The sequence below is a fragment of the Strix aluco genome, chromosome 2, assembly GCF_031877795.1.
Source record: "Strix aluco isolate bStrAlu1 chromosome 2, bStrAlu1.hap1, whole genome shotgun sequence".
NCBI lineage: Eukaryota > Metazoa > Chordata > Aves > Strigiformes > Strigidae > Strix > Strix aluco.
In genome coordinates, this window is record NC_133932.1 from 71,201,807 (window position 1) to 71,225,029 (window position 23,223).

Consider the following 23,223-nt stretch of genomic DNA (forward strand, 5'->3'; position numbering starts at 1 on the left):
GAATTTTTCTGGCCAAGGCATGCATGCTGCAGCAAACTGCCTGTGGCCATGCAACCCATCAATTTCCCACACGTGGGGAAAGTGAAAAAATACAAGCAAACATGTTGAGCAATCCCCAATGCTCACCATTCCCTCCACTTACAGGTTCCCAAAACAGTATCTCAATTTCTCCCATTGCCAATACTTTCACCCTTCTGGGCTTCAACAAGCTCCACAGTTTCCTCAAGGAAAGAAGAGGCTTAACATCAGCAAAGAATAACCGAAGCTCATTTTCCACTGATCAAAAAGAAAAGAGAGCAGAATACACACTTAGACCAGCTTCTTCTGGAGGCCCAACCTGGAGAACTGCTTCAGGTTCTTGCCAGAAATTCACTTCATTCCAAGAAAGAAAATCTCAGTGCAATGAGAAGAAAATACCTTATCCCTTGTGCTTAGCAGCCTGATATTCTTGGTTCAATTTAGTCAGTGGAGAAAAGACAAAGCTCACATTGGTTGCTCTCTGTGGAAAGACACGACATACAATCACACCTGACCTTTTTACTTTGTACATGTAGGATTTTTAAGAAAACAGTAATGCATCATTAAAAAAAGGCAGTGATACCTTTAAGAAAACACTTTGGGAAAAAAAAAAAAAATCTAATCCTGCAAAGAGCTGTTGTAACATCCATAAACAACTGCAGCACAGCAGCTGTACTGTGTCCTGTTTCCAGTCTCTGGGAAGCAAACAGGAAACCTATACCCTTACCTGATTGAAAAAGCAGCCAGTCCCTGTGATTTTAATCAATCTAAAGCAACAGACATTTTCCTTCTTTTCCAGTTTCCTGGGATGCTTCCTAGTCCGTTCAGGATACCACTATGGAGACCAAGCTTTTTAACAGTAGCATTACCTTCCTTTTCCACATTAAATATTGCTACTTGCCCTATTACTGTATTTACTTTTGGCCTAGGCGTGACAGCTCAGGCAGGGTTGTGGATTCAAACAACAAAACCACTCCTCTGCCAAGGGCGGTTTATTAGCATTAGCCTCTAACTTCAGAAGGCAGATTTTTCAGCATGCCTCCAAAACCTTCACACTATTTTGAGACAAGCAGTAACAAAAATAGATGCACCAGCCATCCAAGAGATGTAATTATGCAAACCTTTAGCTAACAAGGAGCAAAGACCTACAAAAACTTGACAACCCATCATATCCACCTCCTAACCTCCACCAATTAGGATTCTGCAATTAATAGACAGCAAAACTTGCTGACTTCCCCCCTTTTGCAGTTCTGGGTTAACCTCAACCCCAAAAAGCTTTTGAAACAGTTTTGTGTTTCTTCTCCTTTCCATAAGAAGAATGAAAATGTAAAGAAGGATGAAATGAAGGCCAAAGAGCAAATTCCACTTGTTCTGACACATGCAGCAGCTGAACTAATGCCTGCGAATCTCACAGGAGTAAGAGACAACCCAGGCACAACCCCCCTGCCATTCTTTCTGCTCTTCCTCTTGTTGCCTCTGCAAAAAGTGCATTTAGTTTCCACCAGCTTCTACCTTACCAAATGCATACCTGATTAGTTTAATGTAATTTTAATTTAGCCCTTACCCTTGTATTTGCACTAAGAGAAAAAGCACAGGGTAAGTGGATCAAAGGTGAGGGCACTCTTTGTAGTTCCCTGTGTGATGGTGGCAGCAAATAAGGCCTCTTCAATGAAGGTCTCATCCTGCAGCCAATCTTTGAACTATTTAACAGTATCTTTTTAACAGGACTGATTTTATGTCCTTTGCAAAAAGGCTCCACCTCCCCTTACTCAAACACAGAACATCCTTTGACTGCTGCTGGTTTGATCCCCATGCTACGGCAGTTTAGCCAATGCTGAACGCACATATACACCTTCTCAGGACATGACACACACAATACCAAGGATAACAAATACGGATACCCAGCCAATTTGAAGGATCAGCAAAGAACCAAAGATACTGCTCAGACAAAGAAAACAACAGCAAAGTAAATTAAAAGTATCCCCACTCCCCAACAAGGATTTATTTGCTGTGCTACAGCAAAGTAAATTAAAAGTATCCCCATTCCCCAACAAGGATTTATTTGCTGTGCTACATTTTGGAGGAAAACTTCAGGGCAAGAAATGGGTTTTCTGTTTAACAAATATCTCATACAGTCTTCTTTGGAGCACTTCAGGAAGTAATGTGCAAGAGGCTCCCAAAGATTCATTTTTTTTCCCATTCTGAGATTCTGAAAATATTTTCCAGCAGTTCTCAGGGTTTTTTTCTTCATTAGAACTTCTTTTCCCACACTGTGAACAAATTTGATGCAGCTTACATAAGATGCATTCAAACATCTACTATTAATTGCATATAATTCCTTAGAGGAGAAAAAAACCAATCCACATCTTTTTAACCTCCCTAGTTTATTAGCTAGTGAAGGAAACAGCAGCTCAACTACAAATAAATAGGAGCATGTAAGTATATTAGTCTCCACAATCGAACAACAAAACCCCATGACTTCATTGAGCTTATTTCATGTTTCCTTCTTCAGGCAAGAAGCTCTCACCATACCTGAGTGGAAGGAAAAGACTCACAGGTCTATCATCAGCTTGCCCAAAAAAGCAGCTTGCATCTGTCTGGCACCTCCTGGCAGCTGATGTATTCAGCTTCAGCCAGCTCACCTAGGGCAGGTTCACAGGCACTTAAAAGATTCACAGGTGCAGCCACCGGCAGTTAGCTGACAGAGAGATTGTGCAAATAATCCTTTTGCAAGCAGGTCTTCAGATCAAGAGCAGCGCTATAAACCAGCAACCAAGGTTTTTCCTGAAGCCTAAATCACTGAGAAATGGACTCAGACCTATTGTGAGCCCACTCCCATTCGTGGCAGCAATTCCACTGAAGTTACTGCCTCCTGTGCCGCAGCAGAGATCAGGTGCTAATCAGTGTATTTCTGGTGTGCTCCACAGTCTGGCAAGCTGTAACCCAAAGCCTACTTTGTCACATTTTCTCTGTTCTTATATCATTGTTTTATACTGTATTTCCTCCCCTCACTGGCTTAAGTGTTGATATTGAGCTCTAAAACATGCCTTCTGTCTCTGAAGCACCGATGCTGTTTGCAGGTACCAACAGCAACCTCTGTTTTTTCCTTTCTAAAATAAAACAGTAATGTAGAGGAAATTGTTTTAAAAAAATTACAACTATTCAAGGGTGAACAAAACCATTGCCTGGAGAGGAGACTTAACGGCAGCAGTGCACTACCACAACTGTGTTGCAGAGCATCTGTAAAAATCCTGTGGATTGTGTGGGTTCGAGGTTGGCATGTGCTGCGACAGGGAGAAAGGGAACAGAGCATTCTCATTGTTTAAATGTAAACAATAATAGTAACAGGTTTTTGTAACTGAGACAAGGAAGCAATCTAATGTGGAAAACAGTTGTTATTACTCTGTTTATGACTCCTTGTTCCCCACAGATATGCTGGGTTACTTTGTAACACTGAAGGGGGCTAAACTGAGGTGACCTGAAATTGGGCAAATGGCTGAAAACCCATCTGATAAAACGGGCTTGGGAATACCTTTTCTCTTTTTTCATACTGGAAGCATGCCAGAATGGAAAATACTGGGTGGAGGATCTATAACTTGTGACTCTAAGAGCTTTATCCTCAAACCCCCAGACAAATTCCAGTTATTTAGGCAGTAAACTGGATTCACTGCCAAACAGTGGCTTAGACACCATCAGGGAGAAAGCTGTTACCAAAGTCCAAGGGCATGATCCTCAAAACAACCTCCTAACACCTCAAAACCTGAAAGTTCCTTAGAAATGTTTCCAACACAACTGAAGTTCTCTGCATACAGTCTGATCTGTATTTAGACAATTTAATATAGAAAGAAATTCCAAGAGCCAGGCCAAAACCCCAAGTCGTTCCTTTGGCAAGGAAATAGGCTTTGTTTGGGGCTGCTAGGACAGCTCTTATGTTTTTAAGCTCTAATACTAAAGGTCAGTACCATCAAATCTCCTCTAATGCTTTCAGTGAACTGCAGGTGCCCATTACTCATGCTTGGAGTATGCTAACCAGACCAGGACGGCTCATGGGATGTAAGCAGAGGATCTCCTCACTTAAGGATGCCATCACAGTTTAGGGTGGCAAAGCTGGCATTCCCAGAGGGGTGTTTTTGGGGACTGCGAAAATTGTTCTCACAAAGCAGTGATACCTAGGGACCCAAAGGACTCTGAGAGTCCCACTTCTTGGCTGATGTACCCGACTTCCATTTACATCATTCTGTGTCTTTGAGCCTCAGTGGCTCACATGACACTTAAGTAGCACTGTACAGCCAGTCACCTGAGCCAAAGCAGCTCCTCTCTCAAACCACAAAAAATATTAGTCCCTTTGTTTGACAATATAAGTCTTAAAAGTTCCAGTCACACTTAAAAAAAAAAAAAAAAATAGCAGTTTCCCCTCAGACTATCTTAAATACACATTTTGTCTTGTTGCTTGAGTTACAAGATTACTAAATCTGTACTTTATTTCTCTGATGCCTTTTCTGCCACAGGGCATTCTGTTGTGTCTACAAACTTTCATCCGTGAGTGTGTATACTTCATTCAGTCAAAGGAGGTATTTTTTCATGAAATATTAAGTTGGCACTTTTTATCATTATTCAGCACATGCATCAGGAGACTGTCACATCTTATCTGATTCAATTTAAAAAAATCACATCTTTCTGTAAGCAAAGCATAGCATAAAATATTTTCATTTTACTGACATCAGAGAATTTTGCTTCTCAACCTTGAAATAACTTCTAATTACACAGGAAAACATTCAAAAAACCCCGTAGCTTTTTTTTTTTTTCTTCAAGGAATTTATCCCTAAAATACCTAGATAAAATCACAGACAACATCTGCAAAAATTATGATTACAACTTACCTTGCAGACAAAGAACATAATTTTCAATAGCTGGAAGTCAGCAAAAAGTCAGAGAAGGAACCAACGTCAAATGTTATCAACCAAAAAGGGAAAAGTTTACACTGAAGAAGGCAGTAGACACCACCTGTACTTGCACCTGAAGTCCTTAAACAATCTTTGATAACCGTTGTAGTAGATGATATGGAGACAGATGGCAAAACATCATATGTGCCCCACATGCACAGTCCAGTTAGAATGTCTGAACATACTACTGGAGTCCTAGACGTTTAGACGGTAGAAGCTAGAGAGTTTGAAAATGAGTTGAAGGAGAGCTGTGTGGTTTTGGGCTCCCAAGAAGGACATGTTATTGAGTTTCTGTTTCAGAAACCCAGCTATGACATGCAGTGCTGGAAAGGTAAAGCTTCTCTAATGTAAAAGGATAGAGGCAGTATCTTGACTTCTTCATTTCACATGCTAGCTGTCTTTAAAAAAACTTGACCTACTGACCCCTACCCATTTTCTCATATTCACCTTTGGAATCCACCAAAGATGGTAAGAATTAGGTAAGTGTTTGGCTAAAACAGATAAAATGCTTATTTTTTTAAACATGAAGGCTTAGGAGCTGAAGAGTAATTCTGCTCTGCAGACTCACTGCATGAAACAAGTTGCTTGTGTTTCATAAAAGCTTACAACTTCCACCCAGAAGAAGAAAAGGAAGAAAATACAGACTGCATCTTTCCTTCAAATAAGAGCAAGTAGCGCCTTCCCCAAAAGCCAAAGGACACATATAAACAAGTTCTTCAACTAGCGCTTTGACATATATTCATATAAACTGTATGTCACATACTGTGGAGTCTTCTAAAGTGATTTCTCAGAGAAGTAAATCAAAAGATGGAATCATCTGGAGAATTACTCATAACTAATGCAACTAAGCAACTATGTTAAGACTGTCCATCTGAAACCTGAATGATTTTCAAAATACAGCCCCATCAGATTAAGATTAATGTAGGTAATTCACAGATCACAAGAGTTATTGTAATCCAGGACAACTCTAAAACAAGTTATGACCAGAATTGTACTAGTCACAGTTTTTAAAAGTATACTCTTGACTAACCACTCACATGTGAAAGTACAGGATCATTCTCTCCTAACTGCCTCACCAACTGCTACGTGTTTGTTAAGTGGACAAAATTCCTTACTAAAAGACAACTGCAAGCTGCTCTCACTGAGCCCTTTGAGGTCCTCTTCTAACTTGCTCCCTGGACTCACTTTTTTGTAGCCTCTATTTACAAAAGTTCCAAAATTGTCTAGAAACTTTGAAATAAGAAGTAAGTGTAAGTCTGATTAAAATAATTAGATGAGGCTGAGACTCACTGCATGCTGACAGCAGGGCAGGTGGAAAAATCTCACATTTTTTCCACTTGGGGATAAGAAGGGATAAGAAGAAGCAGCCCCTACAGAAGATTTCTGTAGGGTCCTCCAGATAGTTTTTTGGCTTCACTCCAAAAGGAAAGAATGAACCTATTCCACTGCCTGGTTCCTCACCCCAAATTGTGTACAAGCTGACAAACTCACCATCAATGACACCAATGACTGCTGACAGATACTAAAGACGAGTAAGTAAATGTGAAAACTAAAACGGTCAGCAGCCCTTGTCCATTATTTTCAGAAAAAACACTGACCAACAAGGTTGAGGACGGTTTCATGCCATACTCGAGTCAAAGTGCAAGAAACAGAAGTTGTGTGTGAGGTTGGATTAACTGCTGGCTAAAATAGAATCTCTTTCGAGGTTTTTCTGAAATCACTGAGCAAGAAATGAAACACAAAAAAGTTGTGTTAATTTTCGCTTCCTGCTTTGGAAGAAGACATAGTGGCTCTGAAATAAGAGTAAATAAATAAATAAATTATAAGAGTTAGCTTCAGTCAGGAAGTGCTGGAAATCTTACAACAAACTTTGATCCTTTCAATTATTGTGCTTTACCACAAGGCCATGTATGTTCCACCATTTCAGGTTAGCTTAACCTTTGAGGTTAATTTGAAGATCATTTGGGATTTTGTTAAACACGACAAGCATATATAGTAAAAGGAAGTAGTGCAGGCCATCTTATTAAGCATGACTTCAGTACAGGTAAACAGATTGCAACAGCACATGAAATTGGAAACTTCTTGAAAGAACAATGAAGAAGATAAAGGGAGTAAATAAAGTTACATCCTGGCTCTAGGACTGGTTCTGCCCAGAGAGTAAATACCTTCTTGTTGACAATTCTCTGTATGGAAAAGCAAAAGCTTTTTTATAAGAACAGCAAGTCATTTTTACTCTAAATTATTGAAGCAAAGTATCTCTGCTTATTCATCAGGGAAACTGTTAAGCTCTTTTTTTCACTACTGCATTATTATTTCATATACTCTTCAGCAGCCATGATACTACTAACTCACTGCATACTATGGCATTAATGCCATATATGCTAATACCTCTAATTAAATGGGCCTTTAAAATAGCACTAATGGTCAGGAAGACATTTTTTCCCCATTTCGAGTCACATACCAAGTCAGATTTTGTTTTCTGAGAATTCATTTTACACGTACCGAAGTAACACAACTATTTTGACTTTCTTCTCCATTCACATGCATAACCCTTAATGTCACACAACAACCCTTAGAAAAGGTCTGTTCCCTGTAAGAAGACTCATAGGCAGCTTAAATCTTAGCAAACAGGGACAAAGAGAAAATCATAGGCAAAATGGGGGGAGGTCCAAGGGGCAAGGGAGCAGGCTCAAGGAGTTCAGAGTCAGTGGCTCTATTGGAACAGCAGCCTAGAGGCAAGATCTTGTATTGACCCTAATTCTGTGTGCATGTCTTGCTCTCTAATTGGAAAGATTCTTAAAAGCCCTTGTTTTCCTGGAGGAAACATCATCCAGGGGAATAAAAGTGGTGGTCTGTATATCAGTATCCCAGAGCCTACATATTCCTTCATTATTATGCACACAACTGGAGAAATGACATTTCCCCCCCCAAATTAAGGCACCAAAATTTTTAAAGTAGTGACTTTTATAACACTGTAAATTGGAATATTATAATTTTATGTTGTTTAAAAAGGAATTCAAATCACTTTTTAACACAAGAAATGGGAAATGATAAGCAGTTTCAGGGATCTTGAGTGCGACCACTCTGAGAAATCTGCTGATAATGTCATCCATCACAGCATGCCTCTTAATGTGGTTGTAAAATACACCCCTCAAATCATGTATTTCCTTCACTTTTTAACACAAAGAATATGGATGTTAAAATTAAAAATTTAATTAAAAAGCAGTTAAAATAGGAAGATGGTGTCCCCCAGTTTTATAGGACAAGTCAATACAGACACCTAAGTGAGGGAAGAAAAACAACATTTGCCAGTGTTGCTGAAATGGTATCTCTGAACAGTAACAAGCTCTTTATCAGAAAACATATACTGAACACATTCTAGCAGCAGAAACTGCCCTATAAAATTGTATGATGATGCTCTGAAACTGATTTCTGAGGGAAGCTGCAGCTCACTCTTGATGGGACATACTGCTTGGGAACTTCTTTCTCTTTGGAAGGATGTCAGTTGTGCCTGTTTTTTGCTAATGTGCTCATTTTTCACTGAGTAACTTGGCTGAGCCCAATAAATCATTTCATTTAAGCACATCTGTGCTGGTTTTGACTGGGATGGAGTTAATTTTCTTCACAGTAGATGGTATGGATTATGTTTTGGATTTGTGCTGGAAACAGTGTTGATAATTCAGGGATGTTTTAGTTATTCCTGAGCAGTGCTCACACAGAGTCAAGGCCTTTTCTGCCTCACCCCACCCCACAGCGAGCAGGCTGGGGGTGCACAAGAGGCTGGGAGGGGACACAGCCGGGACAGCTGACCCCAACTGACCAAAGGGACATCCCGGACCATATGACATCATGCCCAGCATATAAAGCTGGGGGAAGAAGAAGGAAGGGGGGAAATGTTTGGAGTGAAGGTGTTTGCCTTTCCAAGTAACTGTTACGTGTAATGGAGCCCTGCTTTCCCGGAGATGGCTGAACACCTGCCTGCCTGTAGGAAGCAGTGAATGAATTCCTTGTTTTGCTTTGCTTGTGTGCATGGCTTTTGCTTTACCTGCTCAATTCATGAGTTTTCTCACTTCTACTCTTCCGATTCTCTCCCCTGTCCCACCAGGGGGAAGTGAGCAAGCAGCTGGGTGGTGCTTAGTTGCCAGATGGGGTTAAACCATGACAACATCACAGATATTAAATGGTGACAAGTTTGAGGGGGGGTGCCATTTGAGAGGAAAGAAAGTTCTATAAAAACCTTATATGAAAATTTAGATCCTAAAATATCTAATATTTTACTTCCTTTGGAAAAGGGGATTTGAAATAAAGTCTAAACACTACCATCCACCATTCAGACTCTTCCAATGACATGCATTCTGTGAACAATGTACTTTCAAGAATCAATGAGCTAGCACAATTTATATTAAGACTCTTGAAATACATGCTTTTTTGGAACATATAAAACATGGAGTTCAAAATGCTTCCAAGAACATAGTCCCAAGCCACACACCTTACACACTCCTGACTTAGCAAACTGCACAAGTCTGTTTACAAGATCTAGGAGTTATTATAAAGTTAAGCAAGCTTACCCTGTGCCACAAAATCCAGCCATGAACACCATTCTGAGAAAAAATAATAGCTCTTCATTTCTGCTACAGAAATTCCTCTCTGATTCATTGTCAGAGAAGAAAAATGTCCACTTCTCCCTTCTTCTGCTCAGACCAAACTACCCCAAGAAGGCAAGAGCTTCATATTAATTGAACTTTGTTCCATAAATGCAACAGGTGGCACAAGATGACTTTACAAATATATTTGACCTCTGGTAATGCCACTGTTCTTGTAATTATCTCTTTATTTAATTACAGTATTCGCCCCTCACGTCCCCACCCAGAATATTTACAGACTGCCGATATACCCAGTGTCTGATACAGTACATCTAGGCTATAGGCTGAAACCCTGAGCATATTTTCACTCATGTTAGGCTTTAACAAGAAAGCAAAACTGTTTTCCACTCAGATATTCACAACACTGTCTGAAACTAGTTGTATTGAATTACTCACAGGTTTTGTATTTCAGTGCAGTTTATCACCTCTGCTATGGATTCACACCCAACTCTCCTCTCCAGCTTTCTGCTGGAAAAAGTACAAGAGCATTTCCAGCAGGACAGGTAATGGAAGTCTCAAGCATGGAAACTCCAAATCTCAGATAAATCCCTTTTCAACACATTTATCCACCCAACAAATTAAGGTGTGAACGCAGCAAACCGTAAACAGCCTTACCTTACACACCTGGACCTATTTAGCCTGGGGGCTAACAGTAGTAAAGTTGTAGTGGCAGACTTTAACACTGACCAGAAATCTCACTGTTTATGCAGGGTCCAGGCAGGCTTTGGCTATGTTGAAGCCTTCAGGTACTTAAGTATGTCTGCTGTATTCATGTATACCTATGTTCAGTCTGACATCTCCTGCACCCATGCATTTTGCTATCCTGCCTGTAAGCTCTCCTCATATAAGAATGCCCAATATCCAACAGAAATACAACTCCAGGAGAAGATGCACCATATCCCCATCCCCTTGGCTGACGCAGAAGATGTAAGAAGATGTAAGAGTGCTCTTCCTCTAGATTTGTCTTCACTATTTGTGGTGGATTACCTAGATTGTGGATTAACCTAGTCTCATCTGACTCTTTCACTACCAAAGTCTATTAGTAATAGACACCCACATTACAGTGCTGCCTCACTGTACCTCATTGCAGCAGTTCTTTGGATTGGACTAGAAGGACCCTGGGACATGGACAGTCTCCTCATCCATCCATTCATTACATACCTAGAGCATACACACATGAAAGCAAACTGCCTCAGAGTTTCAGTTATCTTCATCAGAAAACCAACCTGAATCCAGTGTGAAAAGATGCAGACTACAGGATGCCTCCAAAGATACTCCCTGTCCATATTAAGTGCAGCACAGAGTGAAGACAGATGTCTCTGGAGTCTCCACTTGCCAGACTTGTTTTACAGCTCTTGGTTCAAGCTGACCTACTGTTCCCATTTGCTTGGAGAAAGCAAGAAGAGGGAGAATCTCAAAGGATGGTCTGTGAGCATCACGCCAGCAAGCCCATCACAAAGGGCCACAGCAGGTCCCTGGAAAATCTCCCCTGCTGATAGGAGACAGGTATCCCCACAGAAGACTCCTTGAAACCACGGCTTTCCAGGGCTGAAATCCTCCACAAACTCTACAACTGCCGTCCTAGCTGCCTGCAGTCGGAGATGCAGAAGCATGAAGATGTATGGTCAGGGACAGATGCAGAAAGCACGATGCTGTCTCACACAAGTCTGCCCAGACAGGAGGGACCACATGACACCTGGTCCCAAACCTCTGCTTTCCAAAGAGCAAGTGTCACCAGAGACAGGGCTCAAGCAGGGTGAGGGGATAAAGGCAACACAGCTTGCCCTGGGTAAAAGACACCCACAGAGAGCAACGCAAGGAGGGTTAGGCCAAGGAGGACAGATCCAACTGTCCACGAGCTAAATAAGTAAATAAAGTCTGCTTTGTTAAAATGAAAGTAAAACTGAACTAGATTTGATGAAGCATGAAGACTCTGGAAGCCAGCACAGCTTCCCTCATTAAGGTAAATAAGGCAGTGCACAACCAATATATGAGCTAGGACATCTACTGTTCATGTAAAGATTTCTATATTACATATTAAACATTTTAACACGGGGAAAGAGTGAAGTGACAGTGAGCAAACCTGCTCTTGGCAATTTCCAGTGATGCTAATAAGGAGAGAACAAAGCTCTGTGAGACCTGGGACAACAAGACATAGTGGCTTAATTTTGTCACAAAAAGAGAGATGTATGGGATTCACAGAATCACAAGCACATTTACTTTGGAAATACATGCTTGCCAAAATTGTAATTCTACCCAGTGTAGCTACAGGACAGAAATGTTCCCAGGCTGCAGTACCTCTTCCCTTCCACAATCTAAATCCTTGATCCACCTTCTGTGTAACATTTGGTCTGGAAGTGCCACTGAATGCTAACTGAGGTCTGCCACCAGGAAGGTGGGAAAACTCTTATTGGTCCAAAAGGCCATAAACCAGCTTTGACCAAAATAATGGAATGATTGTTACTGGATATATAAGGTTAACATTAGAAGCATATAATTGCTTTCCTACTGTCAACAGAAAATGGGTAACAGGAAGGAAAGGAAACAGAATTTTTGCATACATGAAGACTTCAAACAGAAAAGGCTGCAACACAATCAAAAGGAGTTTTGGAATAATAATAAGGATGGGTGGAAGAGAAGACAGACAGCTTCCTACAGAAACATACAATTTTCTGACTATTCACTCCTATATATAGTGAAAGGAACCCGTAAGTAAGAGATGACTGTATAGCATTACAAGATTTATATTAAGGATTTGAGTCTGAAGGAAATTAGGCTAAAATGAGGAAAACTGTTAGAATGTGTTCAATATATTAATCTGGTGTTTTTCTCCTATGCACTCAAGGCTTTGCCTATACTTTGAATTAGCTCCAATCCATTTATGAATGGTCAGCAGGCACCTGAAACTCCTAAGTACATAGATGTTATAAAATAATTGGTGCAAGTGGAAACTTTTACAGCTACACTTTGAACTTCAGTGCAGTGTGATTACTACCAAGTGATGGTTGAATCCTACACGAAGCTAAGACTGAAATTTGTTTTGCTTTGCTTGGTAAGACCGCATCCCATGTGTTTAATACAACTACACTTTTCTGACTTTTCTTTACTGTGATTAACAGCAATTAACATCAAAACTTCTTCTAGTCTGAGCTGAATAGAATTAATTGTTAAATCTTGGTAATTTATTAGTTAGCACTCCTAAAGGCACCAAACCTTGGCCTCATGAATGCCTAGAACTGGTAAGTCAGGAAAGGTGAAATCTTTTACATTTCAGAAGTTACAAAAAAAAAGTTATCAAAAAACCTTAGCATTTTCACGCTGAGCAAAATAGATAACAGAAGACTCAGTGAGCACAGTACAAAAGATGGTGTGAGCAAAAGGATCCACCGGAGAGGCATTTTTCTCTTCCTATTTTTTTAAAAAGAATAAGTGTTGACATTAAAGAAAGGAATGTTGAGAGACCTTGAAAATTTTATATTCTCCTATAAAGGTAGCTTAGTTTATGTTGATTTCAATTTCATATGCTCCAATTTAATTTAAAAAGAGAAAAAAAAGGGCCTCTTTTTCTTTTAAACCATAATAGGTCACTGTGCATATAAAATCAAGAAAGGATTAGTATAATTACTGGAAAATCTTCTTCAGCTTATCTCAGCCAGTCAAGAGTTAACCTGTTTCAGAGAAAAACCCAACAAAATGTAGCTTTACTAAACACAAAGGTTATATAATTATCAGTCACATTAACATATTATTACACCGCATACTGTATGAAACAGACTTTGAGGTTGAATAAGTGGCAGCAAGTCCTAAATTTAATACATTACACTTAAAGAACGGAAGCTTCCTGATTTTTTGAGTAGAGTTAAAACAATTTTTTGGTGTAATTAGTTATATTTTTCAAGAGTGGAGCACTCAGAGAAATTCTTCTAGAGTATCAAAGGCAGGTTGATGTAAAGCATTCAGATCTGTGTTAGATACTATCATACACCTGGAACTGCAAGGAAAAACAAGATATAATGGTTTTCTCCAGTAAGTACTGGACAGAGTAATCACTATCCATCAGTAATATCTAATACAGATAATGATTTATTTTTTTTTTTTAACTATAGCAGTTGCGGGATCCCTACATGAGTATGCTTTGAGAAAAAATGCTCATTCCTGCAAGAATCATCAGTTGAGAAAACCAGTAACGCCAATACTAGGCTACTTACTGCTCATATTTACCTCACCTGCTACTCAAATTCAAGTGCAACATTCTATGTAGATATAAATCACACTAAAGGATAACCTATACATTCACCTCACCAGAGCATATTTGGCGTGGGTTATTTCGTGAGTGCCGTCTGCCATGAAGGATTTGGATGAATCTTGGTAGGATCCTAAAATGACTTTCATGTCCTTCTCTTAAAAGGCGGCGTTGAGACATGGATGTGTATGCTTGTATCTTCACCACGTTATTCACCAAAGGAAATAAAAAAATCACCTCTTCAGAATTACACTCTTCTAATGCTCCGAAATATACTCTGATTTTGTTTTCAGATGTCAATGGAACATAAAATGTCTTTGTCAAATTGAAATGCTACCAAAAAAGATAAAAAAAGCATGCAGATTTAAAAGAGCTGGAAAATGGTGCAGTGTGGTTATTTGTATTGTATGTGGTTTTCTTCAGAAACCCACACCTGGTTTTACTGGAAAGAAAAATCAGTTGTCTTTAATGAAGTTTTTGCATGAAGCTGCAAGACTCTCTCAGTTCCTAGCATGCTGCACCCAGCAGACAGGACATCTTGCCACAGCTTTCAGCCTGCTTGCAGTGTGACTAGTATGAATAAAGGAGGCACAGCTTCTCACGTAAGCAGGTCAGACCAGCAGATGACATTTAATAAAAAAAAAAAAAAAAAAAAGTGTGAAACGGCCCGTTTTTCAGTGTTTCATCCAAAATAACTGTAGCCAAACTAACAGCCCTGTATTGTTTCTGACGGAGAAAAGCCCCCACAAAACATCCAGTTTGTTAGTGCCCTCCAGCCGCACACGGCGATACAAAGCCACTGCTCGTCCCAAGTAGCCAGTGCTATTGCCTCCTTCTTCACATCATTCTCCTTAACTTGAGGGATGTTCAGTTGTTGCAAAGAGACATCTGAGGTTTCTCCTGAAGGGCAAGTTGCAGATATTTCCTGTAACTTCAGAGTCTTGCTTGTAAGTTCACAACTCAGCCCTCCAAGGGCAGAAGTCTCATGCTGACACTTGCTGCATTTCTTACTTCTGTGTCTGAAGCACCCTGTATTCCTCAGGGGCCAGTGCTATGCTCATGTCAGCAAATTAAAAAAAAATACCATTGTGAATACGATGTTGTCAATTAGAAACTCCACTTCATTTGCCCTGAGTCAGACTTGCATGACCAATCCACCTCCTCTTCCTCCCCCTACATTTGCAGAGAAGTGAGGACCAAGACCCTCAAAGGCAAAGTTCACTTCCAGAATATGTGAGCAGAGAGGTCTCATAAGAAAAACCTGAATCTTCCTGGGAGTTAACAAACAACTAATAGGAAGGAAGGGAGGGGAAACGAATCCCAGGCTTTCTTAAAACATATCAGGAAACCCTACACTGTCTGTTCCCTCTGTCTCTTTCAGTGCAGGAGGGAGGAAATTGATAATGCTGCTTTACTTGGCAGTCAACATTTTCCTCTCAATTCTGTTTAACTATGTCCTGTATGGCTGCAGATCTGCCACAGCCCCAATATATACCATTACGCACATCAAACTGAAGAAGTGTTTTGAAATATGGTCTACCAACTATTACTCTGAAAGCAAATTCAAACAGACAACCTTTAGTTAAGTCACACTAAAGTAAGTATTAAATAACTTATTACAAAATACTAGTTTGAATATACCGTGTTAACAGAGGTGAATCATTACAGTTTTAGCTGGAAAATGTTCAACTTCCAACATGAAATCACAGGCAAATGTGACAATCTTGAAATGTGATGATCAAGAAAAGTATCACAATAAATAAGAACTGATGCATTTCATGCAAATATCACTTGTTTTCCAAATTCATTATACAAAGCAGAAGGACCACTGCATACTGCAGCCATGCTACTCATCCTGGATCAAAGGCCTACCAAGCTTATTTGAGTAATCCAGGAATTAAAAAGAAGGAAGGAAGGAAGGAAGGGAACAGCTTAGTGGTGGAAAACCACCATGATACACACTGCCACTGTACTATATACTCGGGGTTCAAAAAGAAGAGGAACTGAAGTAAGGCACAGTGTCCACATTAGAAAAAAATTCCACATTTTCTTGTGCTGCTCATCGCTGGGGGGCACAAAGCAGTGGTTCTGGTTAGATACAGGGGAACAATAGCATCCTCAGAGACAACAATGCAACCTACTCCTTGCTGCCGAGTTTCCCAATGGAGGCACCAAATGTGACCAGGAGATGCCTGCAGCAGACTGCCAACCACCAGGGCCTTCCTGACTGGCAGGCTACTACTTGTCTGGGGCTTTGGTGGCACACCACCCTCGTGACCAAAGGACCCGGTCTGACAATCAAGTGGGATGCTGACAAAACTACACATCTTCTTCCAGCAGCCAAGCCACCAGCTAGAAAACGAGGTAGACAGGATGAGAGGAAATGGCCTCAAGTTGCACCAGGGGAGGTTTAGATTGGATATTAGGGAAAACTTCTTCACTGAAAGGATTGTCAAGCATTGGAACAGGCTGCCCAGGGAAGCGGTTGAGTCACCATTCCTGGAGGCATTTGAAAGCTGTGTAGACATGGCGCTTAGGGACATGGTTTAGTGGTGGACTTGGCAGTGCTAGGTTTACGGTCTTTTCCAACCTAAACGATTATATGAAAAATTACACTGCCCCAGTGGTGTTCTGAGTGTGTGGTGACACTAGTGGCACACAGTGGAAACCTCACCAACAATTCCTGCAGAGGATTATTACAATGCAGCAAAAGGACGTTCTCCTTGTTTTCTTCATATATCAAATGCATGCAGAAGATTGATGACTTGAGTTCTTAAGTACACACAGTCCTACTGAAAGCTAGCCATTAGCTACATCCCTGTCTGCAAAACAAGCTTTTAATCTTCTTTCGAGCACTCAAATTTGTGCCTAGAAGCAAAGAAATTAATCACAACAATGGCTATGGTGGTGTGCAATCAGAAGGAAACAGATGGTGTAATGCAGTGTTTTCCAAACAGCAGCAGCCTCTATCTCCAGGAAAATAATCTGAATATTTTCCCTTGCCATTGGCATTACTATAACAAAAGCTCCTATTAGAAGGATTTCTTCTCTGCTCTGTACAGCATCAGCAAATTACGTAGCAGATTAAAGACAGTAATATTCTTTGAGTATTAGCTGGCAGTACCAACGAGACTGCACCTATCTCTTCTCTCACGTCACATAAACAGTAGCATTCAATGGGGAATACCTCCATGGTTATCTTTAAATGACTGCAGACAACCTGATGGAATCAACAAAATTGTGGCAATAAAACAGGGCTTACTTTTCTCATGATTTGTTTTTGGGTCTGTGACAACAGAAGCATCCACACTGTATACTCTCTCTGATTCTTCCTTTCATTCCCGGGGACTCTCACAACATTTTAGTACAATAACTTCAAGTTTTCCTGGGAATCATTAAATTAAGCTGCCGTCACTTTCATCATTGCTCGGGTGTTCTCACTGTTCCTTTCATCTTTTTGTTTGTACAGGAGCCTTATCTTTATGGGACATCTCAAATGCCCTACTGTGATTTTTCCTCCAAATCCTAACAATTATTTACAGGCCCTTCCTTACCTCCTCACAATCAATGCAGTGCTGGAATGTTCACATCATAGGACCATGTACCCCTCCTAACTGTAGTGCAGGAGGCTCTGGTAGTATAATCAACACTGCTCTAGTGTTTCTTCTGTATTTCTTTCACTGCTTAACACAAGTTATTCTTCATACCTGCTGATATGCCACTGCCACTGGTGTTGCTGTTTCTCCTTAATTGTCGATCTCATTTTTGAGGGAAAAGAGTGCATCTCATGGACAAGAAAACATGGCACCTCTCATGCCTGGCACTTCAAGGTCCCACCATACACACACCACACAGGAGTTCATCTGTGAGATCTGTACCTACCACTCATCTGCTCTTTTCCCTGGAGACTCGGCAGGGAGGAGCTTCTGCAGAGAAACTTCAGTATCAGAAGTGCCATCACATCCCTGATAAAAATCCCAGAGGACTTCAGGAGAGGTCTTGCATGAACAATATAAAAGACTATGAAAATTGTAATGGGAATTGCATCTAACATACACATATGCAGAGCTCAGAAATTACTGTTTCTTGGAACAGTTTCTAAAAAACAAATATAAGGGTACATACAAGCTAAATCTTATGGTCTTTTCAAAAAGGTGCAAGTGCCATCCATGTGTATCTTTCAGCATCAGGACATTAACAGTGGAAATTAAATGAGGGGTAAGAAAAGTGAAATTTTGTTTAGATTTTTTTGTTTAAAGCATGCTTCATCAATTATCTCTGCACATATACTTATTTTGTTGAGAACAGTAGTACAAACAGAAAGATAAATTGGACTCAAGCTACATTACTGAAAAAAATTGGTTGGAACTAGATGATCTTTAAGGTCCCTTCCAACCCAAACCATTCTATGATTCTATGAAAGTGATCATTTTGCACACATTAAATATATAACATACAAGCTACTTCTAATCTGAAATGTAATCTGTTTTATGGAGTTGAACACCCACCTACCATAGCAAGGTAGCACTGATTGTTATTATGCTTAGTCCTGAGCTTTCTTATAACCCTACATAAATGTTGAATCAAAGCAAGTTGTGTTGATTTTTAAAATGAAAAACAAGTTGACAAAGATTAATTCATGCCAGAGGCTAATCACTAGGCTAAAACAGTAAAGAGTCTGCTAGAGGCTGATTTTAAATGAAAAAGAAAGTATAGCTGAGACGTTGGACACAGAACTTAATATTTTTACATCCACAAATTCCACAGGGCTCTTGTGGAGGGAAAACGCTGAAAGAAAACCTGTCTGAAAACGCAAGGAATAAATCATTATTCCATGAATATTCTAGTACTCTTGATACACAAGAAGAGAATGAATCTTCCTTTTTCAGTGTGGATGAAATTAATATAAAGTTTAGGTACAATCTTTTACCTGTATTATTTTTATGCTTGTTAGAATTGGACAGATGTGTTTATATTTCACTTTCAGGCTACTCTATCAGAACATTCTCTCTAACAAAAAGTTTAGAAAGGGCTCCCATACTGTAATCTAGAGAATTTGCAAACTGAAATTACATTTAATAAAATACCATGACATATAAGGAGAAGCTGGAGCGGGGAGAAATCTCAGAAATAGATATGGATGGAGATATATCCTGGCAAACCTAAAAGCTATTACAAACAAACTCGCTATCTCTCCAAAAAAATAGACAGTAATAAACATTCTCAATATTTTGATACTGATTTATTAAAGGGTAGGAGTTAAAAGAATTATTTGGTTTCACAAGAAATCTACACAGAAACCCTGAATTAAGTTACAAGAGTGAATTAGGTTAGTTGTCCAAGCTTAATCCTAACTGCATGTATCTGCTCAGAAACAAACCACGATTGTAATAAGCATCAGATGAATATAAGTAGATCAGGACTGAGATAAATGGACAGCTTGCATTCTATTTATACTTACACATTATGCTGCTGAACCACAGCTGCCAGTCTTTCTTTAAAGCAATCTCTCAAAAAAATTAAACTAAGATAATTACTAAAATCAATACAGAGCATTTCATAATTTAAATGTACAATAAGAAACAAATAATTTGCAAGATATAAAATTAGGGTTTCAATATTCTCAAAGTGTTAATATGTAATTGTCAAGATAACAAAAAGCTTTTAAAGCCTAACATCTGTTCCTCTAATTTAAGTAATCTTATATTGCATGTCTGAATTTCCTGAGGATTAACAATAAATTTGACCCATCTCCAAAAGAACAAGTTCCTCCACCATTAGCAATAGAAAATACTCAGAAAATCACAGTGGATCAGATTAATAATTAGAGGAGAACGGCTCTTTATGACCAGACAAGCAAAGTGAGGTTTAACATCTAACAAGACAGCACTTTAGTTTGTCTTTTAATATAAATCCTTTAACTTTTGAAGGCAACTGACAATTTTAAAATGAGATGTTCTGGGAAAGACTAAGGAAACTGCACTTACGCTGGTGAAGACCAGGAGGTCAGGACATGGGAAAAGCCTGATTAGCATCTGGTGCCAATCCAAAACTGCAGATAAAGGCTGCCATTGATATTGGAGCTAATTAAGCAACTGCCACCACCAGTTCACTCATCTACTTAAATTCTATTAGGTAAAATGACCTGACAAATGACAAATTCAGGTTGGGACTGAGCAGATTTGTCAGAGGTATATGAGGCCTATCTTTTTGATCAGAAGTGAAAGCATGTGAAGAACAGGAATCTGTTCAGATTAGGAAGCTCCTGGGAATTATTTCGGTCCTATGGTTGATACAGGCCCACACTTTCACTCAACCACACCGTCTCAGCTCTGTGTTCAGTACCTGACTGCTGTTGCTTTGAGCACAGTGCAAGGGAGGGAGATGACCACAACAGGAGAGGGGAATTTTGCATCAAGAGAAGTAGAAAGTAAGTGATGGGAGACCTTTGACGTCACTGTACAGCTGTGCCCGCACACTACATTGTAAGGGGAAGCTGCTGATGTAAACCAAATAAAACAATTGGCAGCAAAAATAAGAGGCTTAAAATGTTTTCTCAAATATAGTTTTATTGACAATGTCCTGTAAAGATGCTACAGTATCAGGCATATTAGTAACTCCCCGCATGTACACCCTGGGACACAGTGGTCACTCCCATCATGTGCCAGCTGCATCTATATAAATAATGACCAAATTAAGGGGCTGAGGGTAGGTAGTTGCCTTTATACATTAAGTTATGGTAGTGGAAGCTCTGTTCAAAAATCATCTGCATCTGATATGTGTGTATATATATGTGTATATACATATCTATATAAACACATATGAAGATACAAAAATGAGTAATACATGCAGTCAACAACACTGACTGACCTTCCAGCAAACAGCTCTGTGCAGAATCAGCTGGCAAAGAGAAAGCCAAAATTTGATGTTGAAAGAACTTTTGCTGGAATTTAGAAATACTTTAACTATGCTCAAAAGAGAGTTCTAGTTCAAACGTTTTATTTAACATTTTAACAACTACAGCAAGTACACCGTACTTCCCCATCAGGTTGATTTCTGGCAGAAGCAGCCAGAGAAGGAAAAGGTTTGTATGCATTTACACTCTGGTCAGATACTGCTGCTCTCGCCAGCTGGGTCTACCATATCTGAAATTAGTGACCAGCTCACTAATGAAACCTGCACTTCCTTCATTTCTCTACAGGAGACTGAGTGACCTCTTGTACCACTTAAGAACATGTTTCTCAATTGTTCAGAAAGGCTCGTTTTGTTGAGGTCCAGGACACTGCAAAACCCATGATTAGATGGGTGATTTTCAGAAGGTCCTTTCCTGAAGATGATACCTTTGACAACTACAAAATGTAGAATATGCTATAGACCACTGCTGGACCTATGCATCTACCTAGCTTATGGTGTTCTCAACAATCTAATGTGTACAGGGAGAAATGACTGCTGTGCATCTACACAAATAGATGACATTGTCTTGCCACGCTACCACAGGCCAGAAGCACCCTTTGAGCCTTCGGACTCTGCTACTGTAATTTCCTTCCTCTGAAGAATGTTCTCTGTTGCCACGCACTTTGGACCCAAGGGATCTTGTGCTCTGGCTCTCACCTCTTCTCTGTCAGACTTTAATTCTTTTCCACATTTCACAATCCTTCCTCTTTAGTCTCTCCATGAATGGGGTATTAATAAAGCAAAAGAGTTTTCAGTTGAGTAGCAGCTTTGAAATTCTTCTGCATGTACTGTTACACCGATTACAAATTTAAATGGCAATAATCCACTCAGCACAAAAGAAACAGTGCTATTAATACTTTGCAAAGCTGGTATGCAGCTGTAAGTAACACCTTTTAGGGACCTTTCAGAAATCCTGTAAAAATCCCTAGGCTATAAGAACCTAATACAATTTTTCTCAGGCTGCTGTTAGGATGCAGCACAGTAGGTTTTCTACTGCAACTTTCTGAAATGGCCATAGGGGTACAAGAGTGATAAATCACATCAGTGTTTGGAGAAGGAATGAGATTTTCATAATATTAATGAACACACAGAATTCATGAACTGCTGATTTTGATGATTGCTCATGTAGGCCTCCAGCAAAATGGGATTTTCCCTGTGTACAGATAAGCACACTGAACTGGGATGAAGGGAGTTTACTGGTGGGACATTCACCAGTTTACTAGACAGTCAAAGCTTCAGTCTGTTCAGAGTTAGTTTGCCTCATTCTGCTTAGAAGTGACTAGCTGATAAGAGACATATTTTAATTACACAGTCATAATTAAAGACATTCAAGCAAATAGATTTAAACACGCCGTGAGAGAAACCAAGGGTCTTTATGCCATCTGGAACTGCAAAGGACTGGGACAAGTCTGCGTTTAAGTTTAAAAATGAAAAGCTCTTTGACAACTAAGAATCAACAGACAATTTCCTTCTGAAAATGTAAAACAAATGCTGTATGATATGCAGATAGTATGGCTGTAATTCTTAGAAAGACTGAGAAACTCATTCCATCTATAGTGTCTTATCAGCAAGCACCAACACTGAATACAGCCACAATCACACAGGCACTTTGTTTGACCTGACTCTGTATTGCTGCCAAAAGGAGGATTCCTGCTCCCAGTAACTTCTTCCTCTTGCTTCCTTTGTGTGGGCATTTGTGCGGTCGCATGGTGAATTATACATGGATATGTTCCAGTTAGGATTAGCAGGGACACATGATGTGGCCCCTGGTTGAAGAAGTCAGTAACCGTTGCATGCAATGCGGCATGTGGAAACCTGCTGAAATTATAAATACCTATTGATTTCCAGGTTGGGCATATTGTTTAATGATTATTTCCTAAAATGAGTACTGCAAGCTGTGCTCATCTCTTTTGGATTCTTCAGCAGACATCTTCACATGATTTAATAAAATAGTACTACTGATTGCTATTGATGGCTATACACTTAGAACCCCAATAAAGGACAATGGGTATATGTATCACTGAAGTTACAGTCTCCAAATAAATTATTACATTAAAATGTGTTGAAAGACACAAGATTTTTGGGAATTAAATATATGAAGTAGAAGTAGGCAGTGATGAAATCATGGCTCCTCTTGACATAGTCATACAGCATGAAAACACTGAGGGAAATAACATCATTAGTATGGAATCTAGTGAGAAAGAAAAAGTCAAGACATTACAAAAAAATCATAGTTTATACCTGAGCAAAAATATTTTCCTGCATATTCTCTCATGTGAATAAAGCCTGCAACGGGTACAAAATATGGATCTCCATAGGTGTAGAGCTGTACAACCAAAAGCCAGTTCCAGCCAACAGCCCCTTCTTCCCTCCCAAATTTTGGTCTCATTTGTTACATTTGGACTCACAGATTATTTTTTTC

At 39.6% G+C, this 23,223-nt stretch overlaps 1 protein-coding gene across 13 annotated transcripts in view; it reads right to left on the reverse strand.

The window, feature by feature from the left end:
* The window catches only part of MCF2L (MCF.2 cell line derived transforming sequence like), a 134,404-nt gene that overhangs the window by 88,470 nt on the left and 22,711 nt on the right, over positions 1-23,223 (reverse strand). For 4 of the 13 annotated variants that reach the window (XR_012621997.1, XM_074815253.1, XM_074815250.1 and 1 more), the window contains exon 1: positions 13,907-14,939. The exons of 5 other annotated variants lie outside the window; for them this stretch is intronic. Coding sequence is in view for 6 of the 8 variants with exons in the window: in XM_074815253.1 (XP_074671354.1) it covers positions 13,907-14,027 (121 nt within the window). In the remaining 2 variants the exon portion in view is untranslated. Of the gene's footprint in view, positions 1-2,550; positions 2,568-13,906; positions 14,940-23,223 lie in introns of those variants that run through there. 4 more of the 13 variants (XM_074815260.1, XM_074815254.1, XM_074815262.1 and 1 more) reach the window with 3 other exon arrangements.